The sequence below is a fragment of the Coffea arabica genome, chromosome 10c, assembly GCF_036785885.1.
Source record: "Coffea arabica cultivar ET-39 chromosome 10c, Coffea Arabica ET-39 HiFi, whole genome shotgun sequence".
Taxonomy (NCBI): domain Eukaryota; kingdom Viridiplantae; phylum Streptophyta; class Magnoliopsida; order Gentianales; family Rubiaceae; genus Coffea; species Coffea arabica.
The window spans coordinates 12315956-12335895 of NC_092329.1; the positions used below are offsets into that span (position 1 = coordinate 12315956).

Here is a 19940-nt window from a genome sequence, read left to right on the forward strand (position 1 = left end):
CCTGTTACGAAGTATTTCCATCGATTGCCTAGCATTATAAACATTTCTAGGCGAGAGTTTCATCTCCTCAACTAGAAAAATCTATCTCCTGCTAATTTCTTCTGGAGTGACGACATCCTCCTTCTCCACTATGTCACCTAAGTCAGTCTCCATCCTTTTTTCATGAACAACTTTCTTAGCCAATTGTTCAATTAGTTTCCCGGCAGCCACTTGAATGACCTCGTCAGCCATCTACCCCATGCTCGAAGAAAACTGAGCTGCCTCCTTACCACTCCCTCCACTAGCTTCGTGCATAGCAACATGAGTAAAAGAATTAAAATATGGGAAATCCAAAATTGATGCAACTCCCTTCATGCCAACCGCAACCCCATTCATACCTTCCTATCAACTAACCACAACCGAATTTGAATCAATAGTTGAAGCGTACGTCTGGGTATTGGTCATCAAATTTTGCTTCGCCGAAGCTGTCCCAGCTATCCCAGCAACTAGTTTTTCAGTTTGTTTAGGGAAAACTACAAGATCGGCCACCCCAGATTGAGTCGAGATTGAATTCATTTCAATTTGATCAATTCTAATCTTCTTCTAATCGTCTCAGTTAGGGCGGGCAATGCCTCCACCAAATCCAAAACCCTACCCATCTCAGCCGAGCTTGCGTTTGTTCGAATGCCAGGGTATGTAGTAGAAACTTTCGGCCTATACATCAATGTATCCTTCTTCTTTTCGGCTCTTAAAGTATCAGGGTTCTCCAAATATAACTCGGGATTCTTAATCCGACATTCCTCCTCCAAGTGACCCTAATGAAGACAGTGGCAACAATATTTAGGCAGGTTTTCTGGGACTAACGCTTGCCAGAAACGAACCCTATCACTAACAGTGATCCTAACCCTACTAGGAGCTCATTCAATAGATCCACCTCAATGCACATTCATGCAACAATTGGCCGCAAACCTAGTGCTGTTGTAGCGTCCACACACAACGGCCAACCCAAGCATGCAACTATAAGGAGAAGACACACTTTATGGAACAAATGAACTGGCAACTTTCGTAAAGCAAACCAAACAGGCACAAGTGAAGACTCTCTGTCAACATGAAAATCAATGGACCACTTAAAAACCCACATAGGAAAACCATTAATTACCAGATATTTCTGGACCAAATCTAATAATAATCTGCCTCATTGGTTAATCGAATTAGCACATGTCTGTGTGCTTTGTTCCTCGATTCATTGGTGGAGATTAAACAATGATTGCATACAAGATTGCGATGGCTTTGGAACTGCATGCTTTGATCCTCGCTTCATTAGCGGAGATGACATTGTTTTCTACTCCATGGCAAGAGCAATAAACATTTCAGCTTAGTTTCTGATACTAACCTTCAAATCAATGCTAGATTTATTGGCCTTAGTCCTATTGGTCAGTCGAACCAAAGATTACACATGGATTCAAGCCTTGGGTGTTCTCTTTGATTCGCACACTCTCTCTTTTGAGGCAACCAAGGCATGGGAAGATCAAATTGACTATTTTAAATTCTTGTATGATAGTCCATAGGTTTTTCTACCAGAAGGCTATCTCTCAACATGGAATTCAAAAGATCAAAATGCTAACGTGGAAAGGATTGCTAGCAACATTAGTGTTATAATTTCTATCTCAGAAGTTATCGAAGTTGCACTAAATGTGATGCCTATTACCAAGGAAGATGATAAAGTTCATAAGTATCAGATACCACTAATGATTGCTTTGCTCACCTGGAGCTACAATTTAGGTTTTTTTGCCTCATATCAGAAGTTGAAGGGTTAACTGGCCTTACCTATTTGTCTAATTTTTAAAATTCTGCAAAGCCAGGAGTGGCCATGCCAGTGGTTAGAGGTAAAGTTGAGTACAAAACAGTATTATTTCTCTCAGTGAATTGCAGAAAGTGCATGTACAATCCAATTGTAAATCTAAATCTATACAAATTTCGGAAGGTATTTTTAACACTAAGCCTCCACACACCTTTCTTCTCTCAATTCTATTTTCCTAGCATTTTATATTTAATTTATTTCATAAAATACATCATGGGCATGTTACACCATCAGGTTTCCCTCAAACAAGAAGTTAACTCCAACTAACACTCCTCACACACCTTCCCACTACAATTAAAATTCTTCTAATCAAGAATTTCACTTCAATTAAAACTCTTCCAATGCTATAATAAGATTCCAAACTCGCAAGATCTATTTCCACTTGATGTTGGCATACTTATTAGCCCTCAAATTAATTTCCACTCCTCACACACCTTCCTACTACAATTAAAACTCTTCCAATAAAAAATTTACAAACTCACCAATGCCATATATTGTCATTTCTACTCTTCCAATGCCATAATAAGATTGCAAACTCGCAAGAACTCTTTCCATGCTAGTATTGTTATTAGCCCTCAAATTAATTTTACAGTGGAACATGGCCGTTTACAAGCATTTCAACAACGCCTAAATTTCAAACTTGCAAGATTGCAAAGGAGAAAACATTTGCTTACAAAACGAAATGTATGCCACAACGATCCCACACAAGAATTGGAAAAGTTTTAACAACTTTGCATTGACAAAAGAGAAATCTCACATCAACTATGATGGATAAAATCTAGACTACACCGATTCAAATGTCGCACCCATCAAATTAGAAGTTTCGATACTATTAAATATTGCCATTTTCATTGTAATTTCAAGTATTAATAATATTCCCAATATTACAATATTATTGCTGTTTCCATTGTTTATAAGAATGTGGAAAGAGTACCAATAAGCACTTTAATGAATGCCGCTGAAAGCTATCCACTTGCTTTGTTAATGTGTTACATGTTAACAAATAGTACCAAAAACCATTATTGCATGTGCAACGGTCAACCATAATGAATAGTATCGAAAGCCATTCATTACATAGGAATGTGCTATTGTACCGGATGACTAGTATGGGTGAGGGGGTGTGAAAGACTGAAAGGCAAAAAAATAAGATATCTGGACCCTTTGTTTCACACTCAAGATTTGTTTAGTTGCAATGGTGTATTCTTCGCAAAATTTGGCTTCTGGGGAAAGGGGTTTGTTATTTAATCTAAGTTATTCAAAATTGAGATATCAATAACAATATTGACTCTTAATTTCCATAGGTGAATTATTACTGCTGTTCAAATACCATACCATTTCTATGCTATTTTATCTTTCATGCTTGTTATGTTTGTTTTTTATTATTTGGGTCATTGACCAACCTAATAAGTTACTACGTCATAACTCATATGTTCTTACTTCTTAGTTTCATATTAGTTCTTACTCTTTATCTTGCATTAGTTCTTACTTTTTAGTTGATTTAATTTTAATCAGATAGCACTAAAGCTATAGTGATGAAGTTATAAAAGATAAAACTCTATTGTGGAATTACTATCCGTTCCTACTACCAAAATTTCTTATATGTAAGGATGAATATAACATAAAATGATTGGATTAATACAATATAATATGATTCATTCCAAACTCAACACTAAGCTGCAATTGTGAGGTTATAAACTACAATATTTCTTCAAATCACTACAATCTTATCTTGATGCTATAAAAGATAACCTTTCTTCGAATCACTACAATCTTATCTAATAGCATTGGTTAACATAAATATATTGTCGCTTCTACTACCAAAATTGCCTATTTGTTCGGATCAATATATAACATAATCAAAAATCTTTTTCACTATTCTAAATGTTTAATTACATACCATAAAAAATATAGTGACTCATAACTCTTAACTTTTCCATACATGCTTCACGTTGTACATCAATTTCACCCACTAAATAATTTCTCAAACATAAAACATTACCAACTACTATCATAAACATTACCAAATTAAGGTTAAATTTCCTCAAATCTTACTATTAAATACACATATTATCATTCATTAATTAAAAAAATTTCCAATCTAAAAATACTTCTCTTCAGTTTTTCTAATCTTTGCACATAACATAATTTATGTTAACAATAGAAGTAATTTTTTCATTTACATTTTAATTAATACATGTTAACAAATGCATTTATATATGGGTCACTTTACAAACTATGGCTACTAATGACAACTCCACTGCTATCCAATGTTCATCAGTTCTTGCTATGATTTTACATCAAACTACACATGGTATCTTTTCTTCAACTATTACACTTCTTTCCTTCATAATATTCATATAGTATATTAGATCATTACATTTTTTATGAATATTACATTAATAATTGTAACTTAATTTAATAGGAACTAAATAAATATTATACTATTGTGGTTGTTATGAAAAAAAGTGTTTTTGATATATTTATAACTACATTTTGTTTCTATTTTTTATTTGCAATTATTAGTGATGTTATTCCTATAGAGAGAATTTCATTGATTTTGAACTCTGTGCGGATAGAGTATACTGGATATTGATATTAATAGTGATTGTTTTAAACTATGTTGTATTCAAAAGGTGGCAACCATGGATTGAAATTTAGAAATATTGATGACTATTGCTGTGTATTAAGCAAAACTTGATATTGATATAAGATTGTAGATAAACTTTTGGGTATTTGATGTAGTGTTTGTAGTTGATATAATGCTCTGCGCTGAAAATTTTTAGATAAAAAGGGGATATTAGAACAAAGTTAAGTATTTACTTGGTGGTGATTTGGATGTTGATGGGTAGGCAATGGTGATAGCAAGTAAGAATGAATGAAACAGAGATAGTAAACTATTTTTTTTTTACTTTTTAATTTTATTGTGAATTATAACCCAAAGGCATTATACAATTTTTTAGAAAATTCTAGCCTTTGTGGTCTAGAATGTTACTTAAACAATGAAAATAGGAGAGATAGGTGTAATTTTTAGAACTTGAGGGGAGCTTTCTGCAATTGTCAAAAATTGTAGGGGAGGTATGTGAAATTATCCCATTCTTTTTTATGCTTAGCAATACAAAGAGCTACTACTATGGGCGTGGGACAGGGACACCATTCACTTTTTGAACATTTTGTAATTCTTAATGAACTGTTGTACATGGTTTGATATTCTTTTATTGTTCATGTAGGTTTCATGCATAATAATTGTGTCTCTATTATGAAATTTTACAAGTAGATCATTTAGAGTTACACCCCGTCAAAAAAATTAAAAATGTTACACCATGCATGACAACCTTTCATTCCCCTAGTCCACCTACCATTAACACAATATCTGTTTGGTAAGAAAACTAAAAATGCTACATATACTTCTTTCGTTTTACTTTGATAGTCTTGCTTTTTTTCTCACACAGTTTATGAAAAATTAGTTAATTTTGTTAGAAAAGTAAATCTAGTTTATTATTTTTCTAAAATGCCTTTACATTAATATTAGAAGTATCACTAAACACTATACCTTTGCATTAATTACGACAATAACAATGATAGTATATTGCAACATTCAAGATATATATCAAAGCAATTATGGGTGGAAAAATTGACTATATTAAATAAGATAAACTATTTTTGCTGATAATAAAATATATTAAATAAGAGTATTTTAGAGAAATTAAAAGTTAATTACATTTTTCAATTAGAAGTTGGACTATAATTTGGAACTGATGAAAAGGAAAACAAAACTATCAAATAGGACGGAGGGAGTATAATTTTAGAGTATTTTAAGACCATATAGTTTATGTTTTTCTAGAAAATACTTACACTCTACTTACCAAGATCTATCATACTTTCAAAGAGATTTTAGGTAGACAGATAGATGTTCTTCACATATCTTCCCATTTTACAGTCTTAAACAATGTTTCGAAAATCTAATCGGGCTAGCTGTTCAACCGATCATGACACCGGTCTGGTTCTATACCAAAGTTGAAAGTGTCAAATAGCCAATTAAACTCCTCAAAATCGATAAACTTGGTCGAACCGGTGATTTTCGATTTTTCAATTTTTTTCTCAATATTTTTTAAAGTTTTGCAAAATGGAACTACCAAGGATTGAACTTGGGGCCTTTGCTATTAAAATCCAACATGGTAATCATTGCACTCACATCCAATTAATCTCTTTTGATAACACATTTATATAAAACAAATCTCCATCTTTCTTTCATCCGTTTTTCCTATAAAATCTCATCCTCTCATGACTCTTTTTTTCTAGTTTTCAACTCTCTCTGTCTTCTCTTTTGTACATATATATTTATGAAAATTATTTTTTAAAAAATTCATTGAACCAGGATTGAATCGATCTGACCGATTAAACCTTGATTCGAACACCTCATCAATTCAATTAACGATCCAAGTTTTAAAACATTGGTCATAAAACGCAGAAGGCACTTTGGCAAATAGTTCCATTAAAGACAGCTGCAGGAGTAAACAAAAGCGAAAGCAACATGTGTCATTTGACCTGCCAGCCCCCTTAACAGATATGAAACCGATGGCAACGTGAAATGTCAATGATTCTTCAAGCATTGTACTAGACCAACTAATGTTGTTGTTTATTTTTCTTCCTTTAATTATAATTAACATCCACATATTTTTTCTTGAATATCTTTGGGATAAAACTCTGTCTAATCATTTTTTCTTCCTCGTAATATGGATCCAAATTTCAGGCTGACAATTTTTTCTGTAGTTTCTACCATAGACGGTCACATTTCTGCTAAGTCCAACCATGATTAGACAAGGGAATCTCACAATGAATCAAGTTCTTGAGAATCTATTACTATCGATATGACATTATGCTTTGTCTTGTGCAGCCTGAACAAGTCAAAAAGTTTTGAAACCAGTGTAGTCAAACAAAAATGAAGCAACTCCAATATTATCCTGCTGCCTCTCAAATGACTATGAAACAAAAAAATGATATAGAGTATGTTTGAAAATTATATCCCAGGTGCATACTGGGAAATTTGATCCCAGAACTCAATGAGAAGCCCCATTAGGTTTGCCAAAATAGTGTCAGCAAAGCCGGGGGTCTGCAGATTGTGTGGATCCACGCTTTTGTGTGACAAAAGTGGTCTCAAACAAGCCCAAATGTTCCCAGACGGGGAGCCGCATTGTCAACAAGCTCACAACCATACCACCCAAGAAGAGACCTTTTTCAAGAGGACTCCACTTAGGCATGCAAGTTCGGGGTTTATCCTGGCTTTCTTTCAGAATTCCAGATCCGGTAAGAGACACTCTACTCATTGCTCAGTATCCCAATACAATAGTCCCAAAAATTTTAGACACTTTCGAGGAATAGCACTTTTTTTTTAATCGTAATCTAAAAGGTTGGACTTTTGCTCTTTTTCCAATATTATCCCTAGTTTGTAGTGGTAAAAATTTGAATTGTAATAGGAGTCTTGTAGAAAAATTGAATTAGTGTTCACACAATTCATTGCTCATTGTAAAATGATGCACGCTCCTTACCTTAGCTAGATAAATATGTACAAGCAAATCATGGGATCCACCTAAATGACATAAAATCTTCATTTTAACAAAGAAGGTACAAGGGTTAAATTTGAAACTCCGGTGACATATTTTTTTGACTAAATTAGTAAGAGACACTAATTTTGAAACAGATACGAAAAGAAAAGTATAACACTTTTAATGAGATAAAGAAAGTGTATAAGGTTACTTTGCTCAGTTAACTTTAGATCATACTGATTTCAATCTCTTCGTCTGTTTATACCAAGAATTTGTGTCACAAGCACATGGGGCCTGAGTCTTTTCAACAGCACCATAATCTGAATTGGGGTAGTGTGAGCATTTGTCACTACTTCTCTCAGATGTAATTCCCATTTTCTTATCCAAGATTATCTATTAATTCTTGCAAAACTGACCACCTACCAGCAAATGTTCTCTCAACAAGTGTTAAGACAGAAGCCAAAATGCTTCTGAGATATATAACGGGAGAAATGATATTTAGCACTTCTCAAAAATCCTCAAACACTTCATTTTTCTTTGACAGTTTAAGGAGTGGTTGAAGTTTTTTGAAAAGTGCCAATATCATTTCTCTTAACAAATAGTTAACCTTAATTGTACCAGAAACTAGTAGATGCAATTTTCCAAAGCAATTTTGAACATTACAGCTATGTGGAAAGCTAGACATAAACAACACTACTCCTCCAGCACTCTTTGCCCATCCAATATAAACCGAAATAAAGTTGACAATTTGTTTGCTTACATCAAACATTTTCTATTTTCCAGTAGAGGTAGGCCAGGTAAATACAATATCGATGTCCTAATCCTCTTACTCAGCCAGCCCCAACTTTATCACCTCGAGACTGCATTCCAACCCTGTGATTCAAGTTACAGAGTAATTGTGCTTCACTCGCTAACTTCTGCCACCAGCCAGATTGCTCCATTTCAACTACTTCTTCCGGGATCTTAAAATCAGAACTTCCTTGAGTCATAGATCCTATTACCACCAGAGGCCTTTCCGTACTTACACATTCAGGCTGACTTGGGTACTTAACCATGCAGCTGTAGTGTCAAACAACTACAGTGGCAAGACAAATCAACAGAAACTCCGAAGTAGACACCAATTTCCTTCTTTAGACTTCACATTGAAAGAAAATAAATGCCATCCACATGAAACTAGGAAACCAAATCATGATCAGCTTTGGCATAGTTTTGTGTGAAACAGTTGTTGTTCAAGTAACTGTAAGGCATAGCTTCATCAACATCGGCTTTTCATTTTAGTTTGTTCAGGTATAATGTCCATTTGTAACAACATGCAAGTCTGGATACTAGTTTTCCAGAAAAATAAAAAAGGATGTTCCCTTTTCTGTATGGTGTGTCTTTTTCAACTGTATTAGTAAGAAAAGTACCTACAGGCAAAATTACATTAATGCACTATCGAACTAGAACAGAAACCCACATGGCAGTTGCATATGAGAGAAAAACACCAAAAAAAAAAAAAACAAATTTACTTGAAAACCTGCTGGTCACAAAACACCAGCTTGCCACTCTTCTCACAAAGCCCTTGCTCACCGACTGATTTTACTACCTTCCCGTAACTATATCTCAGAGGCATTCTGCCTAGAACCCTATGGAACTCTCTGATGCAGTCCCCTCTCCTTTTCCTATGCTCCCCTCTCCTGCTGCTCAACCCAGCCTCCCTCTCCTCCTTCCCCACCCTGCCTTCATTCCTTGCATCCCCCCAGTCCCTCACTCTCTCAGCTCCTGCTAATATGGGCCCTGCATTTATCTTGTCTGCCACAACAAAATTCATTAGAATATCCTCACAATTCCTTTCAGCATCCACGATTTTCCGCAGCTCTTCATTCACTTTTCCACCTCCACAACTGTATTCCCATAAGTATTCCCATTTCATGATCATGGCCTTGGTGAGTATAATGGAATACTTGTCGCTGCTGATAGTGTAGATCCAAGACTTGGTATTTAAATCATATGCATGTGATCTAGCAAAGAAACCAATCAAATGATTAGGATTTGATTTCCAAATGTTGAATGCAAAGTCAATGGAACTGGAATCAAGTTCCACATCATCGTCACAGATGAGGACAGCATGGGTGTCAATTGATTCCCTTGGATAGAATCGTGAATTTAAGCTTGCAGTGGTTTCATGGATGACAGAAATGGGGGCATTTACGGTAGAGTAATGGGATAGGTTCTTGGAGAGTTGGGAGATGGTTTGGGTTGGAGTAGCAGGATTGCACCACAATATTAGGATGGATGAGACTGATGCAGCTGCTGAATACCTGGCAGCAATGGATTGGAGGAGTGGGATTCTGTGCTCTGAGTAGCCACTTATCACCACCGTCATTTGGTCTGGCCGGAGAGTCCGAGGGTCCACTTTATTCTCACATAAATCAGAGCTGTTTGGATTAAGTCGGAGTGAGAAGACCAAAATAAGGAAGTCAAATGAGGACATAAGGACTAAGGTTAGGATGAACATGGCTTTGAATTTTTTCATCTGAAAGTATGTACTATTGGAGTACAAAGCTAATAACATTTGAGATCAGAACCGCTGTTGGCTCCATAATGATGGGCAACCCAAATCTGCAGGAAGACCCAAATCTGCAGGAAGACATGACAAGAAAAGGCTGTTTATTTTTCTCTTTCTGAGCAAAACCAGAAGGGTCAACTCATAAACATCATAAGATCATGAAGTAAAAGATAGAAAAGCCAGGATATATGACTTAACAAAATCTTTAGTTGCCAAAACTACTGTAGCAAGACTCACTTTTATGGTCAATAGTCAGCGTTACAGAGCAAAATCCAGATATGCGATCATTCTCTTGAAGGAGGAAATAACTGTCTATTGCCAGTCTCTGCTACAATGGCATCCTTGACAAGCTTCATTCTTGAAGTAAGGAGAGTAACAACAGGGAAAGTGGGAAAATTGGCAAAAAGAAACAGAATCCAAATTAAGAAAAAAGCGATTTGTAGAAAAGCTCGATGGACGTAGTCCTTGTAAGCACAGAGAAACCATCAAGTTCAGCAAACAAACTTCAAAAGAATTGAAGAGTTCATTCTTTTAGTGCCCCTTTTCTATATCTCAGGACTTAGTTCTACAATCATCAATAACATAAGCAACACTCAATGCTTGTTAAACACACCAATGACTCTCCTTACATAAGATACCTTTATTGCAGAATGATTCCCAGGGGATGAAAGGAAACTCTAAAACATCTAAACTTCTAATCATCTCCATAAAAGTGGTACTAGACCCTTAAAGATTAGCCTCTTACACACCATTATCTTAGATTACTACAGGGATGATAAGCAGCAATGGCTCAAAAATCTAACATTGCCTAGCTCATTTCTTGACCTTTTTTCCCTCAAAGATTCAAATAGAGCAAAGACTTGACTGACTTGTGATCAGATATTTAGTTGGTCATACCTGCAATATTCACAACAACTAACAGAAAACAGGACAACCAAATAGCAGAAAAGTAACCATCTAAATTTTAAAAAAATCCAGAAAAATAAGGGAAATTTATATCAAATGATAGCAACTTGGAGGCCATAAGAAGCTAGCCACTAATATGAAACTAAAGCTACTAAGAAAAATTCATTAAATGCAATTACCTTCAATAGCATAAAACAGCTCCGGGGAAAATGATTACAGCTTAATTTCTTCAAGCAAAAATTTCAAGAAATGGAAAATCAAAATTTTGCGTCTACGAATCTGTGTTGCGAATCCTCATCTGCAAATCTGAAGAAGAGAGTTAGAGAGAAAGAAAACGTCGTGCGACGTCGTTTTTTTTATTGAGTGGGAAAATCGTTCTCCTCACATTTTATAAAATAACTTTTTCATCCCTCACTTTTAAAAGTATAATTTTACGTTCCTTACAAATTCACATTGTTCAACTTTAGTCCCTATCTAGGTTTTTGACTAGTTTTTCGTTAGAATTTACCACGTGCCTAGCATGTGATCATTTTTTAGGAGTAAAATTGTCGAATCAAATTTTACATATTCCGATTCATAGTTTCACACATTTCACAAAATAAATTGTTTCATCCCTTATATTTCACAAATTAAAATTTTTTTTATCTCTCATTGACAATATGTACTAATATTTTTTTAAACTCATATATATATGTGTTTGATTTCACTTGAACAGTACAAATATCATGTAATATATCGTTATTTGATTTCATCTAAACAAGCTAATTGTAATTATACATATGCTATTTAACAATATATATAAGGGATTTAAAATCAACAATTACTCATTTATATAACTATTTGATTTCATCATATGAATCTATTCAATATTTGCGGCATTTTCTCTTTTGATAATAATGCATTTATTGAGTTGTATAATAAAGCCATCTAATTAATGGGTTCTAACTCCTAACTCTAAATTTGTAATCATATTAACAAATTGCAGTTTAAATCTAAAGTTTCTATTCATCACTTTTAAGACCAATAGTTGAATTATTTGCCTTGTGATTATTTTAAAATTTGAATATGCCAATCACTTACTTCTTTTGTCATACTTTTTCTTTGTTTATTTTTTCTGTCCAAAATTAATTCGATATAAATGCCAGACAAAATCAAATAGAGATATATTACATGATATTTGTATCGTTAACGTGAAATTAAATAGATATATACATTGGTTAAAAAAACTATTTATACATATGATCAATTAGGGATGAAAAAATTCATTTTGTTAAATGTAAGGAACAAAAAAATTCAATTTGTGAAATGCAAGGACGAAAAACTTATTTTGTTAAATGTGATGGACGAAAAAATTTATTTTGTAAAATATAAGGGACTATAGATCATATTATATAAAATTTAATTTGATAATTTTGCCCTTTTAAAATTATCACGTGCAAGGCACATGATGGATTCTGACAAAAAATTAATCGAAAATCGAGGTAGGTATCAAATTTAACTTATGTGAATTTAAAAGAAACGTAAAATTACACTTTTAAAAATGAGGGACAGAAAAAGTTATTTTGCAAATTTTGAGGGACGTTTTCAACCATTTTTCCTTGAATCCATTCTTGCTTTGCTTGTAAAATTAAACGACGCCGTCACACCAAAGCACAAATTTCACAAATAGAGAAAAAGAAAAAAAAAAGAAAAGAAAAAGCTTAAACCTCGAATTTTGAAGGAGGAGGTTTTGCATTTTCATCCACTTTCCCTCCTCTTTTCGCCCTCCCAATCTCCCAACTTTTCTTCTCGTCTTTGATTTTTGCAAAACAAAGAAAAAGAATGAAGGTCAAGATTCTGCGTATCCTTTTTTGATTTAATTGTGTTATTTGATTTGCAAAATGTTTCCATTTCATCTACTTATTCCTTCTTGAATGATTTGATTGGTAGCCTCAACTGAGATTATTGATAATTAATCACATGCTTTGGAATCTACTCTAATTTTGTCTAATTCTTGGTTTATTACCTGCGTTTTTTGGATAGAGCTTATGAATCCACTCCAATTCTGTCTGATTCCTCGTTTAATTATCTGCATTGCATTCATGGGTAAATTTTGATAGTGTACTTAGCTTGATTTGCTTGTATCACTAGATGTTAAATTTCCTCAATTTCGTGTTTCAATTACTTGTTATCAACTTGGTCTTTGGAGAATCCTATCTTTTGGACATAATGTATTGTTCGCTTCTTAGGTTAGATGCTGATTTTAAGTATATGTTTTTGTTGAATTTTTCTCGGAGTGTTGTTTGAACATTAGATTTCCCTTGACCTCTTTGCTTGCGAATATACTGCTGGGATCGATGAACAGAGTATGGTCTTTTTTCGCTCGTACATTTTTATTAGTTTTTTGTAATTCAAACTGTGTAGGGAATTTATAAGCTTTTAACAACGTGTACTATAGATGGCATGCTGTAGCATCATGGACATGGGATGCGCAGGATGAGACGTGTGGGATTTGTCGGATGGCGTTTGATGGTTGTTGTCCCGATTGTAAACTTCCCGGGGATGATTGCCCTCTGAGTGAGTCTTGGACAGATACTTTGACTAACCTTTTCCCATTATAATGTTGCTTTTCCATTTATCTACTGTTTCATTGTAGGTGAATGCTCTGTCTGCTTAATGGGTTTTTCTAGCAGTTCCTTTTCTTAAGAAAACATTGCTTCTTATCTGTGCAACTCGTATTAATCTTGCACTTTGAAACGGATACAATGCTTTTTATTGTCCAATGTTTTGTCATGTGTTTTTTGATTCTCGTCCTTGCATGATAACCTTTAAGTTTGAAATCCTGTTGCCTTAAATGGAAGAAAGTAGTAAAACGAAGATTTTTTATAGAACCTAGGAATAGTCTGCAACGACAGTTTGTGGCTTTGAATTTGGGATGAACAAGTTTGTCGTTAGCTGGACATACATCTGTTTTAACGATTCTGAATAATCAACTGCTTCTGCAGATCCTTATTTTACACATGTGGATCCTAGACCTTTCAGGGTGTTGGTCTTTTATTTTTTGTTACAAGAAGATACCTTTCTGTGTCGTATAATAACAGGTTTCTGCAACTATTTGCTTGATAGAACTTTCCTTTTGCTCTAATTTTTGTCGTTTTAATGTGGCTAAGTAAATTCTTCTCATATTTAGCACTCTGCTAATTCAAGTAACACGGTTTTCTGCCATTTTTTCCTATTGGTTTTCTTCCCAGAATAGCTGTTATGATATATAAATGAGATATGAGTTGTAGTTTCTATCTTATAAACAAATACTGTTGTCTCTTTCTCTTTAACCTCCATATGTGATTCTATGACTTGGGCTTTCCTGTATCTGCTTTAATATGCCACCACAGATAGTTATGCTTTGCTAACCGCTACATTCCTTTTGCAGTCTGGGGTGCTTGCAACCATGCATTTCATCTTCATTGCATTTTAAAGTGGGTCAACTCACAGACTCCTCAAGCCCATTGTCCAATGTGCCGAAGGGAGTGGCAGTTTAAAGGATGAGTTTAGTCTGGTTCTCTTCCCGCTGTGTTTGTTCTTCTATCTCACTTTCCTGGTACATCTTACTGAGCAACAAATTAAGGCACCGTTCTCCCCCAAAGAAACAAAAAAGACATGATGGTTATTTATTGTACTTGTGGTGAGATCTTAAACTTGAACATGTGGTTTCATGTACACACTACTTAGCAACCCAATTACTTTCTTGTTTGAGGGTTGTTGGAATTTTGTATTTTGCTTGCAAACTCTAACAAAAATATATAAGCCACTTATCCAAGAGTGACTGCTGTGGTTCATTCACTGGTTGTTGATGTTGAAAGAACGAGGGATATACTTTTGAGGTTCAGCTCTGATGCATTTCCAAACAATTCTAAGGTCCTGATTTCTACATTGTTCTTACCTGGGTTGTGTTAGGTGGCTAGAAAGTGCATGAATGTTTGGTCCTTAAGTTATTGCTTTATGCATTTTCTTTTCATCAATTTGTAGGAAATTGGTGCTAAGTGTCTTTTGATGAGGAATAGTTGTTTATGTAGCTGGTCAAAAGGATTTGAAATCTATGCACAGGAATGATCTTTTTTAGCTGTCAGTTCTTGTACATGGATGCAGCAAATAATCTTAATGGATTGGCGAAAGGCAATGGGGCTGCATGTTACCTTTGGTGCATTTATTCTAGCTCTTCAATCATGTTCTTAAAAATTATTTATTAAAAAAAAAAACTACGAAGTCAAGACCTTTTATTTCTTTTCACTTCTCTTTCAAATAGATAGAAGTAGGAATCTGCATTACTAATAAAGAGAAGACAAACATAAAAAAAATAAAGGAATGAAAGGAAATTAATGATAAAAATGCAATTATAAGACACAATCTCTTTAAAAAATGTTACTGATGTTATATGTCCTTGGTAGAAGTGTTTCTTTTCCAATTTGTGGCTTCTCATAGATAGTTGGAATGAAGTTTCTAATTTTATGATTTCCAATGTTCAACATGTTTATAGACATCACTTTGTTCCACTTGGTTTGCACTGAAAGCTGTTAAATGCCTTCGACGTTTGGAGGTTTAAGTAATAAATATTTGATTCTTGTTTAAAATGAGGTACGCAACGCATTGTGACAGAGTCTTTTCTGATTGTGATGACTAAATTTTGTACCAAATCACTAGCTATGCTTGTTTACCTTAGGCAGTTTCATGGCCCAGTGCAGCATTCCCAATTTTTCAGGTAGCAGTTAGATTTCCATGTCAATTTGTTTTGGGTAACTATCCTAATTTAAACATATTTGCTTGGAAAAATGACGTGCATCCAAGTAATAGCCTTATTTATGGAAATGATTATGGTTCAAGGGCTTTTCATGGCAGATTTTGGACTGAAAAATGGAAATTAGTTGACTTGAAGGGTAACTTTTTATTTGTCTCAATTGGCTTAAGTATCTGTATGAATCATGAAAGCTACTGGTGTCAATATATATGAACCTTGATGGAGACTTGAATACATAGAACCACAGATTCTTATTCCGCATTGAAGGTATACGGTTAGTTTTGTTTGAAATGATTTTCTTCGGATTGTTTTTTATTTAGAACAAAGTGGTTAATGCAGGGTTGATGGTATGGTACTGTGTTAATATTTGATAGCTCTGGGGTAAAATGTGCTTGAGTAATGGGATTGGGGATATTTGGGAGATTAGGTGATCATTTTGATCTGGAATTCACCGTTTGATACACTGAGAACTTGGTTTTCATGATAGGTGGACTGAAATGGTTGCAAATATCCATTACAACTGCTGATTTCAAGTTTGGTTTCCATTGGGAATTTCAAGTATCGTGGCATAGGGATCCTCTGTGATTTTTTTTTTTTCCTTTTGGGATCATGCTTTCTGGCGAATTGTTATAGAGGATTGATAGCTCAGCCATATCAAACAGCTGTGCCTTTACCTGTCACTCATCTTTCTTTTCCCAGGACAGTTAATTACACATGCCTGAATATAGAAGGGTCAGTGACAAAAATCACTCATCTAACCATTACATCTTATTCCCGTGGTTGGAAACTGCACAGTTTAATGGTGGTTTGATTTTGATCATTAATTCACCTCAAATCATCATTGACTCCAATGACACCCTGTAGCATGATTAGACTCAGATGACCAGTATCACCTAAAAATTTCTCACCTCTTTGGAGGGGGCGACTGGGTGTTGATTATAAGACAGGTAGGAAGAGGGGATGCAGACTGCCTCGCAAATGCCATTAAAAAAAGGGCAAGTCAGGGTGCAGAGGGGGTGGTTGATGGGGACAAGGATTAATGATGAGCGAACTATTAAAGAAAGAAGTAACGTTTTTTTCCCTTGAATGAAAGAAAGGTGCATTGTAGTTGAAGTGGTACAACAGAATTTCAAGAGAGAGAGAGAGTGAGGCCCTTGGAGTTATAGTACTTTAGCTTGAAAGTGATGTCAATGTTTTGCAGGGCTACTTCTTGCCAGTTTTCGTTTTACTTTGATTCTGAATGCAGGACCCTTTGGGTCTTCAACTTACCACTCTAGTTCATCTGGAGCCACAACATGTAGATGCTGTGAATTTCATGGCCTCAATCAAGACAATGGTCATATTCTTTGACTCATATAAGCTCTCCCCTTTATCAGAATGATTCAATTTCAAGATACCAAGCTGTACACATCTCATTCCATTGTTTCTCTGTACACTTTTGTCAATCCAGTTAGCTGTTAATTTATAGTTTTCAAATTCATACCCTAGTAAATGCAGCAAAAAGGAAATTGAAGAGAGGACCCGTGAAGAAAGTTGCTTAAGATTCACCAAATATATGTGTTTTAAAAAAAATTGTCTTTATCCTGCTTATGACACCTCACTCCGATTGAATATCCTTTTCCATCGGGGAACAGGTCAAGGAAGAAGGGAAAAAGAAAAAGGAAGACATCGATATGAAAGTAGGAAAACAGTTGCTTCCCTTTCTGGTTTTTTCTACTCAGATATGTTGGCAGGCAAAAAAGTTGCCATCTCATAGCAGCATTTCCGATTTGGTAGGTAATCTACTGAAGAAATTGACTGCTGGAGATGGAACTTTGCTCCGAAACAAAGGATGTCGAAGCAAGTACAGCCCAGTGAGCTGAACTACTAGCATAGGAGCAACATAAAAGACCAGAGAACAGAAAAAGGCAAATATGATAAATATGACTGTGGCCCTTGGATCCCTCCAACTTACTATGGAAAGAGCCTTTTCCCCTTGCATTGCCACATCTTCCACTGTAGTTTGAAAAATCAAACCTGCAACACTCCGCAGGCGGTCGTATCTCATCCTCGCTCCATCACCTCGCTGAGAAGTTGGGAAAGTATCGACCTCCTCATCCAATTCATCTTCATCAACAGCTTCAGCCAAAGAAAGCTGAGCATCCAGGTGAAGTGGATGTCTAGGCCTGAATCGATAGTTTCTTAAGCCAATGACAGCAAAGCAGAGGAAAATGTTGGGCATGATTGATAGTGGATAGCGGACCTGCATGAAGAACAATACATGCACAAGGATGGTTGTCAATGGATTTTTCCAGTGACAGATATCATGGAAGCATTGAGAAATAGCTGATATCCCAGAAAGAAGTGATGATATGCGATGAAAGTTAGCTTTGATTTTCCTAAGAGACATGGGCAGGATCCAATTGTCCGACATATATCGGTCGCTCCAATACTCCAACATATATTGCACTATCTCCTTGCAGAGAGGCGGCTCTTCTCCATCTAGCACCTCAGCCACAATCTTTACTGCTTGATACTGCATCCTGTCAAGTTGCCTTGCAGTTATGGGTTCAAGAAAATGCATCTTGGGCAACAGAGGCCGACAGTATTGTGTCACCATGTTCCTCCAAGCTGTGCAAGTGAATCGAATTGCCAAATGTAGTTCCCCTTGCTTCCTGAAACCACGGGGTCCAACAACGAGTAAAGGATAACGATATGCATAAATCTTACCCATTACCAAGGTTGAAAGCCGAATTCTCACCCTACCAATCCCTTGATCTTTCACATTCTCTTTGCATCCACTGATCTGGCAATTGTCAAAAACACCAATTGTAATCACAGTACAAGGGTCGTATACTTCCCAAGTATACTTTTCATTCCAATGAGGTGTCGGAGTATCAAGAATTGTCCTTGTCTTTACCCACTTGTTACCATACTTGGCCACACAATAAGCATCAGTTCGTGTACTTATACCATCATTATTCATCTTCACTGGTAGCAGATTTTGAGCACTCAAAATCCCCAATTCCAGAAAGCCGATGCTAGACCTTCTCAAATGTTCTGCAGAAGGCTGAAAATCGCTGCTAAATTCAACCGGCTCATCCGCAACATGGTAACCAGCATCTATACAGATGGAAAGGCATATTCTGCTGCAAAACTTTACCTTTTCCTTCTTCGTCTTTCCTTCTCCTTCAGTCACCGAACGATTTTGGAGGTTGAACCATCGAGCATCAGGAAGCTTATTGTTTTCCCCTCTACGTGGAACTTCTCTAACAGGTATCACTAGCCTTCCAATTACCTCTTCCTTGCCTGGTCCAACCTTGTCCTCAACCGCTATAAATATGCATCCATCAGAAAGGTCAGACACTACAAACATCATTTCAGAATTCCATACTGGACTATTGGTTCTCTCTTTTGATGGCTCTGTTTTACCGCTTTCACTCTCAACATCTACCTTCACATATGCAGCCGGTTGCCTACCTATTTCAGAGGATATAAGATCTTTAGCCTCGATAACATGAATACGCAGGTAATATAAATTTGGCGAAAAATAAACTTTTGACCGTGTATCAACTTGACTCCATCTGCTAAAGCTCTGAGCATCGGAGTGCCATGCCTCAGTAAAGGCCTCATCCGCTTGCGTTCCCATCCAAACCGCAAGCATAATCTCCCCCGTTTTGATCCTTTGACTGTCTTCATCCTCCAATTTATACCACTGAGGAGCTATTGGACTTTCTGGCTGACATCTAAGAGGAACTTTCGTTACGTCGAATGATACCCTTCCTACAAAATTTCCCTCTAGGTCAGTATATTTGTCTCTGACAGTTACTTCAATCAAATTGGACTGCAGTCTTTCCTTGGAGAAAGCAATAACGCTTTCCCATACGGGATTTTGGTTCTTCTTTACGTTCTTTGTAACGATCCCTTTATCACTCCCAACCTCCACTTCCACATATGGATCAAGACTTCCTGATATCTCCGTCCCCGGAAGATCCTTTGCCTTCACAACATTGACATACAAAAACTGCATTGTCTCCACCACATCATAAGTACCACCCTCTGCCACTGGTGGCACAGTCTCGACCAACAAATAATCAGGTCTTTGCACAGGAACCTGCATATTCCTTAGATAGTACTGCAGCATTGTGAAGTTTACTTCTGGACCGGCTTTTGTACAGGATGAAGAGGACGAATTGTTTAATGGCCTAAATTATGTCTGCTTCTATCCCTTTTCTAATTAGAGAAACTGCCAGGGGCTTTACAAGTGAAGCTGTTTTTCTGGTTCATAGATTGATCAGCAGTATGAAACCAATTCAGCTCAGCCCAGCTGCGAGTTAGGCTGCCAGGGAAAGG

At 35.9% G+C, this 19940-nt stretch overlaps 3 protein-coding genes across 7 annotated transcripts; 1 reads left to right on the forward strand and 2 right to left on the reverse strand.

Moving 5' to 3' along the window:
- Positions 1-8067: 8067 nt before the first annotated feature.
- LOC113713744 (glycosyltransferase family protein 64 C3-like) lies at positions 8068-11204 on the reverse strand. 4 transcript variants are annotated; one of them, XM_027237530.2, is made up of 4 exons: positions 11017-11204; positions 10169-10288; positions 9684-10002; positions 8068-9383 (listed from the first exon to the last, which is right to left on the reverse strand). In XM_027237530.2, exons 3-4 carry the CDS (start codon positions 9935-9937, stop codon positions 8888-8890), a joined length of 750 nt encoding a protein of 249 aa, XP_027093331.1. In that variant the 5' UTR covers positions 9938-10002; positions 10169-10288; positions 11017-11204; the 3' UTR covers positions 8068-8887. The 4 variants fall into 4 exon arrangements, with proteins under 4 accessions (XP_027093331.1, XP_071925904.1, XP_071925903.1 ...); XM_072069803.1 differs by having other exon boundaries at positions 8068-10002; positions 10169-10281; XM_072069802.1 differs by having other exon boundaries at positions 8068-10002.
- Positions 11205-13045: 1841 nt separating this feature from the next.
- LOC113713910 (anaphase-promoting complex subunit 11) lies at positions 13046-14656 on the forward strand. The gene is made up of 3 exons (XM_072068603.1): positions 13046-13065; positions 13275-13393; positions 14247-14656. The coding sequence occupies exons 1-3, from the start codon at positions 13046-13048 to the stop codon at positions 14360-14362; spliced, it is 255 nt and encodes an 84-aa protein (XP_071924704.1). The 3' UTR covers positions 14363-14656.
- A 2620-nt stretch (positions 14657-17276) lies between these two features.
- Positions 17277-19939, reverse strand: LOC113713752 (multiple C2 domain and transmembrane region protein 6-like). Of its 2 annotated transcripts, XM_072069636.1 has the most exons (2): positions 19151-19939; positions 17277-19063 (listed from the first exon to the last, which is right to left on the reverse strand). In XM_072069636.1, exons 1-2 carry the CDS (start codon positions 19729-19731, stop codon positions 17359-17361), a joined length of 2286 nt encoding a protein of 761 aa, XP_071925737.1. In that variant the 5' UTR covers positions 19732-19939; the 3' UTR covers positions 17277-17358. The 2 variants fall into 2 exon arrangements, with proteins under 2 accessions (XP_071925737.1, XP_027093338.1); XM_027237537.2 differs by having other exon boundaries at positions 17277-19939.
- Position 19940: the final 1 nt, after the last annotated feature.

Bases quoted from the DNA above. Each gene is read 5' to 3' on its own strand.
- LOC113713752 (XM_027237537.2), bottom strand. From the start codon at position 19,731: ATGCTGCAGTACTATCTAAGGAATATGCAGGTTCCTGTGCAAAGACCT.
- LOC113713910 (XM_072068603.1), top strand. From the start codon at position 13,046: ATGTATTGTTCGCTTCTTAG. The intron at 13,066-13,274 runs GTTAGATGCTGA...CGTGTACTATAG, and splicing joins ATGTATTGTTCGCTTCTTAG to ATGGCATGCTGTAGCATCAT. The intron at 13,394-14,246 runs GTGAGTCTTGGA...TTCCTTTTGCAG, and splicing joins CGGGGATGATTGCCCTCTGA to TCTGGGGTGCTTGCAACCAT.
- LOC113713744 (XM_072069804.1), bottom strand. From the start codon at position 9,937: ATGTTATTAGCTTTGTACTCCAATAGTACATACTTTCAGATGAAAAAA.